General features: G+C 43.3%; 1 protein-coding gene across 1 annotated transcript in view; it reads left to right on the forward strand.

Moving 5' to 3' along the window:
• Positions 1-16,690, forward strand: part of PRRC1 (proline rich coiled-coil 1) — a 33,769-nt gene extending 17,079 nt beyond the window's left edge. Inside the window, exons 7-9 of the mRNA XM_080920224.1 lie at positions 5,954-6,057; positions 8,193-8,295; positions 13,156-16,690. Of these exons, the coding sequence (XP_080776350.1) occupies positions 5,954-6,057; positions 8,193-8,295; positions 13,156-13,365 (417 nt within the window). The 3' untranslated portion in view covers positions 13,366-16,690. The remainder of the gene's footprint in view (positions 1-5,953; positions 6,058-8,192; positions 8,296-13,155) is intronic.
• Positions 16,691-16,938: the final 248 nt, after the last annotated feature.

Consider the following 16,938-nt stretch of genomic DNA (forward strand, 5'->3'; position numbering starts at 1 on the left):
TAATCTTATTTTTTTAAATGACTTTATTTTACAAAGCAAAGATAAATGTACAGATTTTAAACATTTTTTGCTTAAAATTATACATTTTTGTCAGTAATGTTTTTTCAGACATTGAAATAATTTTTACATAAAACCATGTGAATATATTTTTTTCATCAGAACTTGATTTTTTTCAAGGGCTTGATAGTATGCATTGAAAACCTAATAGTTACAATAAGCGTAAAGTACATGCAAAACAAAACGGAACAGGGGAATAGTCAAAGTCTTCTTGTTTTGTAAATATATATATATATTTTTGTTTTCTTTATTTCTTGGACTTCATACAGTCTGTGAGTTGTTTCTGGGGGAGTGCAAGCCTCTGGGGTTAGCATCCCACTATCAGTGACTGCATATTATGTCTGTTCTTTTGTGACTGGGTTATCTCACTCAGGATGATATTCTCTAGATGCAGCCATTTTCTTAAGAATTTGGTTGTCATTGTTTCTGGTGGCTGAGTAGTATTCCATTGTGTATATGTACCACAATTTTTGTATCCATTCATCTTCTGAAGGACATCTGGGTTCCTTCCAGCTTCTGGCTATTATAAATAGAGCCGCTATGAACATTGTGGTGCATATATCTTTGTTGTGTATTGAAGTGTCTCTGTGGTATATGCCCAGAAGTGGAATAGCTGGGTCTTCAGGTAGTACTGTATCCAATTTTCTGAGGTATCGCCAGACAGACTTCCAGAGTGGTTGTATTAGCTTGCAACCTCACCAACAGTGGAGAAGTGTTCCTCTTTCTCCGCAGCCTCGCCAGCATCTGCTGTCATCTGAGTTTTGGATCTTGGCCAATCTGTGTGTGAATTTTGATTTGTCTTGAAATATCTTTGTCTCTCCATCGATGGTGATTGATAGTTTTGCTGGGTATAGCAGCTTGGGCTGGCACTTGTGCTCTCTTAAGGAGTGCATGATGTCTGTCCAGGCTCTTCTAGCTTTCATAGTCTCTGTTGAGAAATCGGGTGTGAGTCTGATTGGTCTGCCTTTATATGTTACTTGACCTTTTTCCCTTACTGCTTTTAGTATTCTTTCTTTGCTTTGGGCACTTGGTGTTTTGACTATTATGTGTCGGGAGGTATTTCTTTTCTGGTCCAACCTATTTGGAGTTCTGAAGGCTTCTTTTATGCTCGTGGTCATCTCATTCTTGAGGGTAGGGAAGTTTTCTTCTATGATTTTGTTGAAGATATTTACTGTGCCCCTTAGTTGATACTCTTCTCCCTCTTCTATTCTTATTATCCTTAGGTTCGGTCTTCTCATTGTGTCTTGTATTTCCTGGACATTTTGGGTTAGGAGCTTTTTGTTTTTTGCATCTTCTATGGCTGTTTTGTCTATGTTTGCAATGTTGTCTTCTGCCCCCGAGATTCTCTCTTCAATCTCTTGTAATCTATTGGAAATGCTTGCTTCTGTGACTCCTGATTTCTTTTTTTGGTGTTCTGTCTCTAGGGTTATCTCTTTTAGTGTTTTCTTTATTGTGTCAATCTCTGTTTTAATTTCCCTCTTCCATTCCTTTATTTCTTTGGTTCTGTTTTCCTCTCGTTCTTTGAGTTCTTTGAGTGTTTTTCATGTTTCTTCTTTAAAAGCTTCTGAATCTTTTTGCTTTTTTTCCCTTTCTTGTTTAAGTAACTCTATCAGCGTCTTGAGGCATGATTTCAGGTCTGTGTCTTCTTTTTCTGGAGTGTTTGTAGTTCTGATGTTTGCTGTTATGGGAGAGCTGGGCTCTGGTGTTGCTAGATTATCTTGGTTCCCTTGGAATATACTCTTTCTCTTTCCTCTTGCCATTTTGTTGTCAGTGATATGTTCTTACCTTTCCCTTGTATCTGGTCTGTGACCCTGGTTCTCCACTGGTTGAGGTGTCAGATGGGTCGAGCCCTGTTTTATGCCTCAGAGTTGTCGGGTATGAGCAGAAGTTCCAACGTTCTGTTTCTGTTTGCTTGATCAGGCACAGCAGGGCAGGGCAAGGCAGGGGGTGCACTTTCCTTGTGTACTCCACAGAGATCTTTCTCCTCCCCTGCGGTCTAGGTCTCCCACTCACCAGTTGCTCAGCCTCTATGAGCCGCCGTTCCGCCTGGCAGGTAGGCCAGGCTCCGCTCTGTGTCTGGAAGTCGCCTCCAGGTGGAAACAGAAGTTCTAATTTTCTGCTCCCAATCGCAGTTGCTCAGCCTCTATGAGCCGCCGATCTGGGTGGCAGGTAGGCCAGGCTCTGCTCTGTGTCCGGAAGTCGCCTCCGGGTGGAAACAGAAGTTCTAATTTTCTGTTCCCAATCGCTGGATCGGGCAGGGCGGGGCAAAGCAAGGTACGGTGTGCACTTTCCGTGTGCACTCCGCAGAGATCTCTCTGCTCCCCTGCAGTCTTGGTCTCCCACTCACCAGTTGCTCAGCCTCTATGAGCTGCCGTTCCGCCTGGCAGGTAGGCCAGGCTCTGCTCTGCATCCCCATAGATTCTTGTATTTATTTAGAACTTATTAGGATGAGGGAAATTGGAGAAAAGTCTAGTGCATTGATTATGATTAGTAATTAAATGCAATCTCACATTGATGTGAGATTACTTTAATTCTAATAGATTCTGTTATGCAAATTTTAGGTGTTTTTTAATTATAGTTAGAATTTATTTAAATAGGTGAGTGGGTCTCATTTGCTCTGTCTCTCTGTTCTCTGAATTTGGGGCTGTCAGACAAGTTACGTATGTCTAAATTCGATGTGTTAGTTATAATGTAAATCATAAGTCATATGACTTTTTTTATTCACAGTAGTCTGTGCTTCCACAGAACACTGTGCTGATGCACATTGCCATACACGTGTCTATTCGTGCTTGTGAGTGTGCTTGGGTGTTGACACTATTGTACGCTTGTAAAAAGGTCTTTATCCCATATATTAAGCTAATTGCTATCCTTAGACCTAGAAATGAACATGGTGAACTGGAGAAAATAGATGCATAGCTATCATAATTACAAACCTTCAGATAAACCATGAGTATTATATGAATGAGTTCCATTTGAATCTTTTGCCTGGACTGAGGCTCTGCTTGTCAGAATTTCAAAGTTTATTTTGCCAAAGAGAATTTGTAGATTTGGGCCAGAAGACACCAGAACTTTTTAAATAGAAATAGTGGGTGTGTTTGACATTAGAGACTCAAGGAATGGCTCTAATACAAATGGGATTCGGTGCTGGCATTACTTTGTGACGGGGTGGCAAGTGGCTTTATGGGTTCCCTCACAGTGCTTAGCTGTCTCTAGAAGGTCAGCTTACCTGAGGATGCTGCGTGGGACATGTTCAGAAAGACAGCAGTCCTCAGATGAGAGTCTGTCTCCAGAAACGTGAGAAAGAGGCCACTATGTCACATTTGAGAGGGTGATATTAGGAAGTGAAGTGGGGAGTTGCTGCAATTTAGCAATCCAAAGAAAAGGAATTTCACTGCCTGCCCTAAGAAAAACCTTGAAAGATAGATTGGTAGTTCAGTTTATCTTGTGATTTTATTTGCATTTGATTCCATTTATTTTGACTGTTGGTTTTGTTTTATAAATTTAGATTTGAGTTATCTTTTTACAACTTTAGTATAAGCTCAAAATGGTGATACTTACAAATATGTTATCCTCTTCCACCACCTCCAGAAAAAGTGGAGGTAGCCATATGAGATGGAAAGATGTTGAATCTTAAATTGGACTGTTCCTTATGAAAGTTTTACCTCCCCATACCAGATATCATCTGGTACCAGTGACTGTCTGGTTAAAGACTAAAGTTAACTTTTTTTTTTTTTTTACTTTGTTACTACTTAAGACAGTAAATTCAACAGAAATTAAGTTAGCAAGTTCTGCAGATTCTACATCAGTTGTTTTTATTTAAAAGCTTGGAGTGAACAAGTCACAATGTGGATAACGCCAGTGAGCACTGTGATGATGTGTGCAGTGCCAGTGGGCATTGTGATGATGTGTGCAGTGCCAGTGAGCACTGTGATGATGTGTGCAGTGCCAGTGAGCACTGTGATGATGTGTGCAGTGTCAGTGAGCATTGTGATGATGTGGGCAGTGCCAGTGAGCATTGTGATGATGTGTGCAGTGTCAGTGAGCACTGTGATGATGTGTGCAGTGCCAGTGAGCACTGTGATGATGTGTGCAGTGCCAGTGAGCACTGTGATAATGTGTGCAGTGCCTGTGAGCACTGTGATGATGTGTGCAGTGATGTGTGCAGTGTCAGTGAGCATTGTGATGATGTGTGCAGTGTCAGTGAGCATTGTGATGATGTGTGCAGTGCCTGTGAGCACTGTTATGATGTGTGCAGTGCCAGTGAGCACTGTGATGATGTGTGCAGTGCCAGTGAGCACTGTGATGATGTGTGCAGTGCCAGTGAGCACTGTGATAATGTGTGTAGTGTCAGTGAGCACTGTGATGATGTGTGCAGTGCCAGTGAGCACTGTGATAATGTGTGTAGTGTCAGTGAGCACTGTGATGATGTGTGCAGTGCCAGTGAGCACTGTGATGATGTGTGCAGTGCCAGTGAGCACTGTGATGATGTGTGCAGTGCCAGTGGGCATTGTGATGATGTGTGCAGTGCCAGTGAGCACTGTGATGATGTGTGCAGTGCCAGTGAGCACTGTGATGATGTGTGCAGTGCCAGTGAGCACTGTGATGATGTGTGCAGTGTCAGTGAGCACTGTGATGATGTGTGCAGTGCCAGTGAGCACTGTGATGATGTGTGCAGTGCCAGTGAGCACTGTGATGATGTGTGCAGTGCCAGTGAGCACTGTGATGATGTGTGCAGTGCCAGTGAGCACTGTGATGATGTGTGCAGTGCCAGTGAGCACTGTGATGATGTGTGCAGTGCCAGTGAGCACTGTGATGATGTGTGCAGTGCCAGTGAGCACTGTGATGATGTGTGCAGTGCCAGTGGGCATTGTGATGATGTGTGCAGTGCCAGTGGGCATTGTGCCCATGTGCATGATGCCAGTGACCATTGTGACTATGTGTCTCTTAACCATTGTGTGCATAGAAATTAAGTACTTCATCCCTCTTTTTCTCCCTCCGTCCCTTTTTTTCTCTTAACCTTATTGTCTTTAAAAATAGGCTTATTTTTGGCTAGATTTTTTAAAAGAGAGAGAGAGAGAGAGAGAGAGAGAGAGAGAGAGAGAGAAAGAGAGAGAGTGTGTGTGTATGTACATATGCTCTCATAATCTGGCTTTAGCTTCTCTATTCTCCAATATATATTCTTAGCTTTGAGTTATTTGTTCGGTTTTCTCAAAACTAGGTTCATTAATGGCAATGATTTTGCTGATTGGCTTCAGTATATCACATACACATGTACATTTTTATGTTTTATTAGTTTTTATTAGTCTTTATGACTCTGCATGTATATTTAAAAGGGGATTAGAAAGACTGGGCAAGCACGTGGTGAGTGTGGGAGATGACCACGCGATGCTAGGGCTGACAAGATTTTACTTTGGAAGATGACCTCTTGCTAAATGAACATTTTTAAAAGTGGCTTTTTATATGAATACTCAATTAGAAATTAAATTTTAAAGTAATCCACTAAATTAATTGTGAACAACACAATTATATATGAGGGAATACTTTGGAAAATGTACCGAAAACTTAATATCAAGGGAATCCAATTGGACAGTTTACTCTAAACCGGTGGTTCTTACCCGCCCAATGCTCTGACCCTTTAATGCAGTTCATGTGGTGAACAACCGTAAGATCATCTTCTTTGTTCCTTCATAACTGTAAGTTTGATGCTGTTCTGAGCTGTAATGTAATGTGTGTTTTCAGTGGTCTTAGGTGACCCCCTGTGAAACAGTTGTTGGACCCTAAAGGGGTCTTCACGCAGGTTTGACCATTACAGTGTGTATGTTAAATATGTGTTAGTATATTTAATATTAATGTTGTTTGTTAAAACTGGTTTCCAACTCGTGCCACTGTTTCTCAGGGCGCCCAGGAACGCATTGACAGCCTGCGGAGATCCGGAGCCATCCACGAAAAGCAGACTGCGGTGTCAGTGGAAAACTTCATTGCTGAGCTGCTGCCTGACAAGTAAGACATGCGGGGCTCCCTGGGCACCCCTGGGCGGCGTGCGGAGTTCACGCTGAGCCGCCTGCTTCACCGCTCTGATGGTGACTGCTGAGCTTGCCTGTCACATGTGCCCTCAGTTTTCTTCTGTAACTGGGCAGTCCAGAGCCATGACCACTTGATACCATAAGACCTAGTGCAGGAAATGCTAGGCACGTTGGCCTGGGTGTAATTGAACATTGCAGGTAAGCACACCACTTCCTCCCACTTCCTCTGGTGACTCACAGTAGTAGCAGACACAGGCAAGAAGACTGGATGGGACAGGTTGGTGTTACATAGTATTACATAGCTTTAAATTACATGGTTAAGCCCTTTTGATATCTAGATATCAAAAGCTTTGCTTTTAAGGACTTTATGTCTTTATGCTTTTAAGAGTTTTTATAATGGAAAACCTTTTTTGATAGGCTGTTATTTTAAATTAAACAACCATACTTTGTTGGATTCTACTTACATTTATAATTTCATGGTGGCAGTAGAACCTAGTTAGTGCTTTTCAAGTATTGTTGTTCATCCCTGCTAAGCTGGAAACATTGGTCTGGTGTCTTCTCCCACATCCAGGATAATGCCAGTGGAAGTATTCTGAGACGAACCGATCTAGATTTTGGTATCCATCTTGGATTGGTGCTGAGTGTACAAAATGTTCGCATCATGTGTCAAGGGTGCTCTTTCATTGGGGATTGATGGGTCATGTTAGGCAGTCGCTCTGCGGCTTCTGAGTCCAGTGTGAATGTTTCCTGATGTGTGGAATGTAACTGCCTTGAGCCATAGCCCGTGTTCCTCAAATCTTGCCTTTCACACACAAAGGGAAGATGGAGATCCCTAGTGACCAAACGTCATCAGCTTAGAGTCTTCCCTCCCCATCCAGTGTGACGCTGTTGGACTTTATGAAGGAGAGGGAAACCTGAAATGGCAGTGCACTAGGTGTGTGGCAGTGATGGCAGGTTTACAGAGGAGGACTAGGACAGCAGTTCCAGGTTGCAGCGTCTGCTGGAGGTGGCGCTCTCAAGAGCAGAGGTTGACTGGAGTTCGGATGAGTGTTCACCAGTGTGATAGACAGTGCTCCTGCCTGGGTGACAGCTCCTCAGGATGCAGAGGTGCTCACCTCTGGCTGAGTCAGGGCATACTCTGATGAACTCAGCCCAGAGCAAAATGAGGCAAAAAAAAAAAAAAAAAAAAAAAAAAAAAGGTTCAGTTGAGCTTGACCACATTTCCTTGACCAAGAAACATTGTCAAATAAAATATGAAAGTTTGATTAGTAGTCAAGTTGAATAAATATTATTCAGTGCTCATGAGTTGGGATGTTTTAAAGATATGAATGCTGAGACATGATACAACACCGTTTTAATATTCCAAGTTGCTTGTTATGCTGTTTTCTTACTATTAGTTAAACATCTCCTTATTCATTTTGTTCCTGGTGCCTATTGAAGGTGCCTATTCTTTAAAGACAGAGACATTTTTGTTGTTTTGTTTTGTTTTTTATAATCTACAGTTAAGTATCTTTCAGTGGGAACAGTACCTTGATTTCATGAGTACATTTTTAAAGGCCAACTCCTGTCAGGTAGCTCGAAATGTGATTCGAAGGGACCATGTTCGTTAGGACCGAACACATGCTTATTTCCTGAGTGAGCTTACTTTTGATTTAGTGTAACATTGTTGGATGGCTGCATATTGGTGAGAATTGGCAATACAATTATTCCCGTATTTTAGCAAGTATTACTTCAAAACATCCACAAACAACTCTTTACATGTTCAAATAAATGTAAGTTTTATCTGCTGAGTACCTCATTCCCTAGCTCCCTCCCCATCTTAGCAAGATTTCCCTTGGTCAATAACTTTAGGTTTTCCCTTTTGTTCTCTTTTACTCTCTTTCTTTTCTTCTTGGATAAAGACAATAGAATAATTTTATCTTTGTATTTACGGATTAACCATTTGCAAACGAATTAGAAAACAGTTTTTTGTTTTTGTTCTCTTGTTTTTTTTGTTCTCTCTGAGAACTGTGATCCTTTGATGTGAACGGTAGGACTTGTTTTTCCTTTTTGTCTCTTAACCCTTGTTTTATGCAGCGTGTAAACAGTGTGCCGCTCACATTTCTGTTGCAGATGGTTTGACATCGGCTGCTTGGTGGTTGAAGACCCTGTGCATGGCATCCGCCTGGAAGCCTTTACCCAAGCCACACCGGTGCCTTTGGAGTTTGTGCAGCAGGTTGTTTTTCTCTGCTTTTGCTGAGCTCTGTGTTAATGTGAGGATTGTGCCCTGGACTCTGTCGTTCCCTTTGTTGGCATCCTGACTATGCCACGTGTTATGTTCCCCTTTTTATGGTTAGACTCATGGCCTTGAAATGAGAAGGGAATTGGCCTTAATCGGTGATGTGTTCCTACCTCTTTATTCATCTGCTGTGTGCCTCTCTACTGGTGCAGGTGCAGGTGTGTGTGTGTGTGTGTGTGTGTGTGTGGGTGTGTGTGTGTGTAAACCAGAGGATAACTCATTCAGAGGATAGCTCCTGGTGCCCCTCCTCAGGAGCTGTCCACACTGCTTTGCCTTTTTTTTTTTTTTTTTTTTTTTTTTTTTTTTTTTTGAGACAAGTTTGTCATAGACTGGAAATAGCCCCGCATGCTCCTGCCTCAGCACTGGGATTTCAGGCAGATGCTATTATGTTGGCTTTTCTTATGTGGACGCTGGGTCCTTGTCTTACAAAACAGCCATTTTTCCAATTTAGCTATACCCCCAGCCCCTATTTTTCTCAGCTTTATTCCCACTATTTTGTCTGTTTCCCTTCTCTTTGATCTAATATTTTCTCTTAGTTGTTCATTTTAGTAACATGTCTATTTAAAAGTTAGATGAAAGCCAGGTGCAGTGGTGCATGCCTTTTAACCCCAGCACTTGGGAGGGTGGTGCAGGTTGGTCTCTGAGCGCTCAAGGCCAGCCTGGTCTACAGAGCTAGTTCCTGGCCAGTCAGAGATACAGAGAGACTTTGTCTCAAAAAATCAGAATAACAAATGAAATTTAGGTGAGGGTGGAGAGTTGCTAGCAGTGCTCCCACATGGTAGTGCTCCCACATGGCAGTGCTCCCACATGGCAGTGCTCCAGTTCCAGGGGATTCACTGCCCTCTGCAAACTCCCAGCATGCATCTGGTGCGCTTACATACAGGCAGACAAAGTAACCATGCACATAAAATAAAAACAAAGTTTGAAAAGATGGAGCTGATAGGAATTTGTCTTTAGATTTGCTGGCTGAAAACTGGACCTAATGGATTATGTAGCCACGGGCAGTATGTAAAGAGATTCGTTCTTCTATACTGTCTGTAAATGTTCTTGTGATTTTCCAGTAAACGAATGGAAAGTGTCTGCCATCGAGATCTCTGTCCTGTTAACTGATGGTTGTTACCTTTTCCCTTTTTACCATTATTTGGAGTGGATAGGCATTGGGGACTGCGAGGGGACCATTAGGGTTCTCCGAGAAAATGCGTGTGTGTGGCTACATTCTAGTTTAATGTAGGGCCATAAAGTTGCTACAAGCAGCTAGTGGATGTTTTGAGTACAGAGGGAAAGATGACTGGAGTTTTGGAAAGCCTCCTGTCAGTCTGACCTGAGGGCAGAGGCGTGTAAGCCGTGCACTTGTTAGTACTAATAGAACCTAGAGTGGACAGAGTGACAGGTTGTCTGGAAGAAGTATGTTCACCACTTCAGATGCTGTCCCTGCCCTGTTTCACGTGACTCAGCCTAATCAGCTCTGTGAGGCACTGCAGGGAAAGGTCTACCCTGCAGCAAGTCACTGACTGATATTGTGAGCGAGATAGAGCAGATGGTGCTTATGATGCTCAGAGTGTCAGCCACAGAGGCAGAATGATGTCCAGGCCCTCTGTGAGACCCACACACTCACTGATGTACAGTTACACAGGTTCTCTGTGAGACCCACACACTCACTGATGTACAGTTACACAGGTCCTCTGTGAGACCCACACACTCACTGATGTACAGTTACACAGGTCCTCTGTGAGACCCACACACTCACTGATGTACAGTTACACAGGTCCTCTGTGAGACCCACACACTCACTGATGTACAGTTACACAGGTCCTCTGTGAGACCCACACACTCACTGATGTACAGTTACACAGGTCCTCTGTGAGACCCACACACTCACTGATGTACAGTTACACAGGTCCTCTGTGAGACCCACACACTCACTGATGTACAGTTACACAGCTTCTCTGTGAGACCCACACACTCACTGATGTACAGTTACACAGGTCCTCTGTGAGACCCACACACTCACTAATGTACAGATACAAAGGTTCTCTGTGAGACCCACACACTCACTGATGTACAGGTGGACACACAAGCCCTCTGTGAGACCCACACACTCACTGATGTACAGTTACACAGGTTCTCTGTGAGACCCACATACTCACTGATGTACAGATACACAGGTCCTCTGTGAGACCCACACACTCACTGATGTACAGTTACACAGGTTCTCTGTGAGACCCACACACTCACTGATGTACAGTTACACAGGTTCTCTGTGAGACCCACACACTCACTGATGTACAGATACACAGGGACAGGTTCTCTGTGAGACCCACACACTCACTGATGTACAGATACACAGGCACAGGTTCTCTGTGAGACCTCACACACATGCTCATCGCAGGTAACCCCACTGAGCCTAGAACACCTCACAGCATTGTGTCTTGACCCAAGAGCTGGAGATGGGCTTACAAAGCAGCAGTATAGTTAGTTATGTGAATAGTCTAAAGAAGGAAGCTACAGTGTTTGCTAGAATTCACAAGCATGCAGTCACAGTCCTGGCTAATGAGGGTGAGGAGTCTAAGTGTGTTCTGGGAAGTCCAAGCCCATCCTCGGTCTACCGCTAAAGCATTCGGAGGACCATTAGAGCTGAAATGGCTCCCATCACCGCTTTGTAGACAGAGAGGAAGATCAGGGCTTACATACAGGGACTCCATGGCAGCGCTCGCCCCTGCCTGTTTGTATGTATTCCTTCCAACACCTGCTGACCTGCTCACAAACTCCTTATATATAGTTGTTTTTGTTCTGAAAGGACAAAATGGAGTAGTGGTGGCGAATACTGCCCTCAAAACCTAAAATCTTGACCATTCTGCTTCTTTCTAAAAAGTTTTCTTGGCCCCTGTGCTGGATATCTGAGCAGTTTTCATTGTTTATTTTTAGGGCTAGTTGGACATGCTGCTCAAACAGTGAAATAGGCTCTCATGTATGCGTGTGTCCAAAGCTCTGACTCACTGTGAAGTGTCAGAGAGCACATTGGTTAGTGCAGGTCCCTTAGCAGTAGGAGGGTTCACGTGTGCAGGTGGAGGGAGTGACGGAGGTGCACAGCAAGTCCTGAGTACAGTTAACTGAAAGGTGGCATGCAAACCATGGACTCTGCATTTTGTTCTGTTTAATTTTTATTGTACTGTTTCAAAATTTCCAGGATAAATTGTTATGTGCATTGAAATATCTTTTGTTTCTAGCTGTTTACATTTCTTTGCTCCCCCCCCCCAGCATAATATTTTATTGATTATTTGGGAATTTTACATAATCTGCTCTGATCACACTGGCTTCCCATTCCTGCAAGGTCCATCCTTATAGCCTTCCTCACAAAAAAAAAAAAAAAAAAAAAAGAAAAAGAAAAGAAAAAATTCCCATTTGTTTTGTCTAGAGAGTCACTGCAGCATGGTCCAGCCCCCAGTGATGATCTCTTGAAAGATAGCTGATTCTTCCCCTCCCCTCCACAGAAGCCATCAGATGTGAAGAGCTACACTTCAGCATTCTTATCACAATTGTAAAGGACTCTTCAGTGGCTTCCTGATCTGTCCTGAAATGTCTTATGTCGGTGCCCGTCACAGTTTCATAGCTTAAGGACTTAGAGTTTCTTCAAGGAAGCGTAGTTGTCAGTGTGTGTCATCGTCCTGTGAATTAACACGTCTTTCCCTTCCCCAGAGAACCCAGCTACTCTGGGTTTTTCTTGACAATCACTCAGAAGTATCATCTTTGACTTACATCACAAGTGTCACCTACAAGTTTGACTAATCCATAAATAAATGAATAAAAGCTTCCAAGCTCCTATGCTGAGCTTCCGAGGGAGGACTCCTCACTGTGAGAGGCAGGCCCAGGGTCTCTGAAGACCCGATGTCTTTCTCTGAAGCTCACTGCAATGTTTGTAGCAGACCACCGCTCTTCCTGTCGGGGTTGCTTGTAAGCCGTGTGATGCAACTCTTGACTTGGAATAGGCTGTAGTGGTTTCAATTTAGTTGTCTTAAGATAACTGAATTGAGCCTAAAAAACTTGATTTTGAGGGGCAAAGAAAGTCCTCCCACCCACCCCGAGATTGTGAAGCAGCTAATTGGGATCTGTGCACAGTGCAGATCCACTCTGCAGATGATGTCCCTGGACCGTGTGTAGCACTCCAAACAAAACCCTGGCTACTGAACACTGGTACCCATTGCCTCTCAGTCTTGTGTGTGAGCAGGTGACTTTCATGGGAGGAGGTACAGGCTGGGTCACCAGTGGTGAGCGCCCGCCCTGGTGGGTACTGGCCGTCTGGGAACAGCTACTAACTTACTGGCACATTAGCTGGTTCTGCAGACACGGTCCACACGCTAAATAAAGTCTTTCTTAAATGGGTTAGAAACATAATATGCAGTCTCTCTGCTTGGAATTTTGTGACCATAAGAAGATCATTTTAGACAAACCTATTATTGACATGAAGTGACTCTGGGTGTAGAACTGGGTTTAAACCTCCATGTGTGTGGTGAGCAGGTGGTGTACTTTGAAGCCTGGACATGCGCTCAACCCTGTCCTTCATCCTCAGCACCACTAAAAGCATGAAGTACATGAGACTGGTTATATTTGGACAGGGAGAGCGATGGCTATTATTAACTCAGTAGGTGTGTGCAGTGTCACATTGTACAGTTGGTGGCAGCAGCGCTGAGTTTTGGAGGGTTTGTCATACTCTGTATTAGAAATTAGCTGTCGTTTCTAACAGGGAGTTCCAATGCTGTGTCAGGGTGTGACAATTAACGCAGTTTCCTTTCTCCATAGGCACAAAGCCTGACTCCCCAGGACTACAATCTGAGGTGGTCAGGCCTTCTGGTGACCGTGGGTGAAGTCCTGGAAAAGAGCTTGGTAAATGTCAGCCGGACCGATTGGCACCTGGCTTTCACTGGCATGTCTCGACGGCAGATGATCTACAGCGCGGCCAAGGCTGTGGCGGGCATGTATAAGCAGCGCCTGCCACCCAGGCCCATGTGACATGGAGACCTGTCAGTGTCACCTTGGGCTCCCTGTTAGAGGAAACTGAATAGCTTCCCTGACTCCAACAGTTTTACAATTTTCCTGCAGGCTGCAATTTAAAAAAAAAATATTTTTTTTTTAAAATAAAGGCACAATGTCATTCCAGTAAAACAAAAGAAATAGATCCTTTTTTTTTTTTTTACTGTCATAATTTTATACTTCCTGGTTCTCAAAAAACATACACAAAAAGATTTACAGCACGATTCAGTATACCAAATTTGTAACGTGGAGACCTGAGTTCACATATTTGATGATTTGTTCTTGGCTCTTCTGGTTTCTTATTATGTAATGAGGTCTGTGTGTGTTCACTATCATGAAATTGAGTTTCCTGCATCTGTATATGCGCATGACCTCAGTCATGCTCAGCAGTGGACCTTACGTGTTTCCGGGGGTGGGGGTGCACAGTTTGGTATGTTTTACAGAATTTGGGCCAAATTAACAGAATGGATTTTTTTTTTTTTTTTTTTTTTTTTTTGTCATTATGTACATGTATAGTTTGAAAGTTATACTTGTTTGTTTTAAATTTTGGTATTTTACAGATTTATATTTTGAACATCAGAAAATAATGTTTTATTTTTCATTGCTATCTGAAAACTAGAGGGCAGATCAAGTATATCTTAGAAATATATTTGTGTTTATATTTTGTTTCGTTTGTATATTGGTGTTTGCTTGCCTGTGTGGCCTTGTGCTATGAGTGGACAGTGCCCACGGAGGCCAGGAGAGGGCAGCAGAGCGCTGACGTGGAGTCATGGTTGTGAGCTGCGCCTGCTGGGAAGGAACTTAACTGCTCTAGAAGAACAGTGTGTTCTAACCCACTGCCACTTCTCTCCAGCACCCCTTCCCGCCATGTCACTTTTATATAATGGCGTTAGCACTTCCAAGTCAGCTCTCACGACAACTGTTCCCCATCCACCCACATCCTCCAGGCTGTAAGAGGGATTCCCTTCTTTTGGGATGGTTATGCATTTTCTTCAACTAAAGTTACTTTTTGATTATTGAGAGTTTCATCAATGTCTTCTGATGACATTAACCTCCCACCCCTCCCTTAACTCTTTCATCCCCACTGTGTTCCCGTCATCTTTTGTGTTCCCCACCCCACCAAGTCCAGTTTGTATTGTCTGAATAGGTGTGAGGATGCATCCAGCTGACCAACAAGAGATTGCATCCTTAAAGAAACCTGACTGTCCCTTCCTCAGAAGCCAACAACTGCCAGTAACTCTTCCCGCTGTGTGTGTTGGGGCGGGGGATGGGATGTGTAGACTCAGGGTTATTTCTTAGTCTGCCTTATGCACAATCTGGCATTCCTAACTGTGCCCCTCTGCCTTTATTTCTTAAAGATGTTTCCAATGGGATGATTTTATATTCGATGTTAGTTTATCTAATCCATTGTATTTAGTGAATGCCCAGACATACTGGGCATTTCCATAAGTCAAAATTCAGTACATTTTCCTTACTTGAGCTCCATCTATGCAATTCAGATATCTTCCTGATGACAGTTTGATACGAAAATGTAAATCTTCACTCTTCTCTGCCGTGATCTGCAGTGTGCCTGCTGAGGCCTTCTGCCTTTCAGTAGTGACCTCATCTCTGCTACTTTTACAGAAGTTTACTTTTAAGGTGGGTGTGTGCTGATGATATCCAAACACTGTGTTGCTCGGGAAGATAGGAAGGACACACTGCTGTGGCTCTCCTGTGGTGCTCGTGGCCCAGGGAAATGTGGCCTCAGTACTTCTGCTGGCTTCTTCATGCATAAGTGGGTGCTTTCTTGTTTGCTGTGCTCTGACTTTAAATATTGTCCTTTGTAGCTCCGTGACCAAACACCAGCTAATGTCAGGTCCTGTGGTCAGTCTGTAGTACAGACGAGTGCGCACTCACATGACGGGGGATTAAAAGCTGTCCTCAGGTAACAGTGTTTGCTGGGGCATTGCCTGGATATGGTGTTTATTGTGCTCTGAAGGCAGGTTTTACAGATCCTGAAGACACCCTGTTCTTCCCTCCCTTGCTTAACTGAGCCTGTACTAGCCTAGTTACTGCTTTAGAGGCCATCCTAGTAGAAGCACAGGAGGTCACTGACATCTCATCGGGTGATTGTTTTTCTCGAATCCTCAGACAACAGTGACCAACTCACACGATGGCTTGTTTGAAACGGAATGTTTTCGTTGCCTAGTCTGCCTTCCGTGAGAAGGGGAGAAGGAAGGGCGAGGGGTGGATGAAAGAGAGAACTGATTCGTTCTGATCTCTCTGACAGTTTCCTCCAGCCCAGGATTGGAAGTTGGCAGAGCAGGGCTGACTGCACAGGCATTTCTTCCCTAGCTTCTGTCATCCTTGGGCTCTGCTAAATCAGAAGAACAAGTGCTGATTGTCTCTCTCCTGTAGCTCACCCAGGAGTCTGTGGTGGCTCTTAGGCCTGGCCTTCTTTTCCCAGCCCTTCTGACCTGTGCACTTTTCTCTTCCTGTGTCTTGGTGTAGCTTCCATGCTGACAGTTTCAGAGACTTTGTGGGTGGCTTTTGCCTTTTTCAAGCCTCTCAGGAAAAATCATGTAACAGTTTGCCACCATTGCCACGGTTGGTGGTAGTGTTTTTGGTAAAGTTTTCTGTTTGTTTCGAACTCCAGATTATTGGATTTTTGTTTTAATTTAGTTTAGTCAGAGGAAAATGAAATGAACATCCACCTCACAGGCTTGCTTAGTTCCAAGACTATTTAGTTCCAAGGTCCTGTTCAGGATTTGTTGCTTGCCTTTCTCTGCCTTGTTTTGTTCATAATATGCTGGACATGGAGCCGAGAGTCCCAGTTTCCCGAGGCAAACCCTCTAACTAAAGCCCGAGCCCAGCACTCCACACTGCCAGACTTCTGAAGCTGGAAAGTTTTAGAAGCTGGGAATTTTCTGATTCTCTCATCGATGTTTTCTCTCAGTCTTTAGGTAGAGGTAAGTGTGGGTTTGTAAGACAACAAATGAAAACACATAATGTATATCTATTCTGAATTATGCAAATTAGCTCTTACTCAGGGTCAACTAAGTTACTTCAACTTGCCCTCTAGTTTACTCGTATTTTACAAAAGGAGAAAAAAGAAGGAAAACTAAAATAGGACTGTGTGATTTGTGAAGCCAAATTGATAATCTGATATAAAAGTTGCTCTGTTAAACATAAATTATTAAGTGTAGATTTTTTTCTAGGATATTGTATCATTTTGTGATATTGCCTAGAATAATGTGTTGGATAAAATCAATTTTGTACGTATGTAAATATGTCATAAATAAATACCTTGACTTATTTCTCAGAAGTCTGCAGTGATTTAAATGCTGATTTTATTAGAGTATCAGAAATCACATATTCTTTTGGGGGGTCTAAATTGGTTACCAGCTGCTACAAAGTATCAGACTTCAAGCCCCTGTTGTCTGGAGAACTGTAACATCTGGATGCACCAGGTTCCAACCTGATGGCCAGAGAAGCCAGTTCAGAGGAAGGAGAAGCCATGACATGCAGGTGATGGTGGGAAGTCAGGGGCTCCTGAAGGGAACTTGGATGCTT

The sequence above is a fragment of the Micromys minutus genome (assembly GCF_963924665.1).
Source record: "Micromys minutus genome assembly, chromosome: 8".
Lineage (NCBI taxonomy): Eukaryota > Metazoa > Chordata > Mammalia > Rodentia > Muridae > Micromys > Micromys minutus.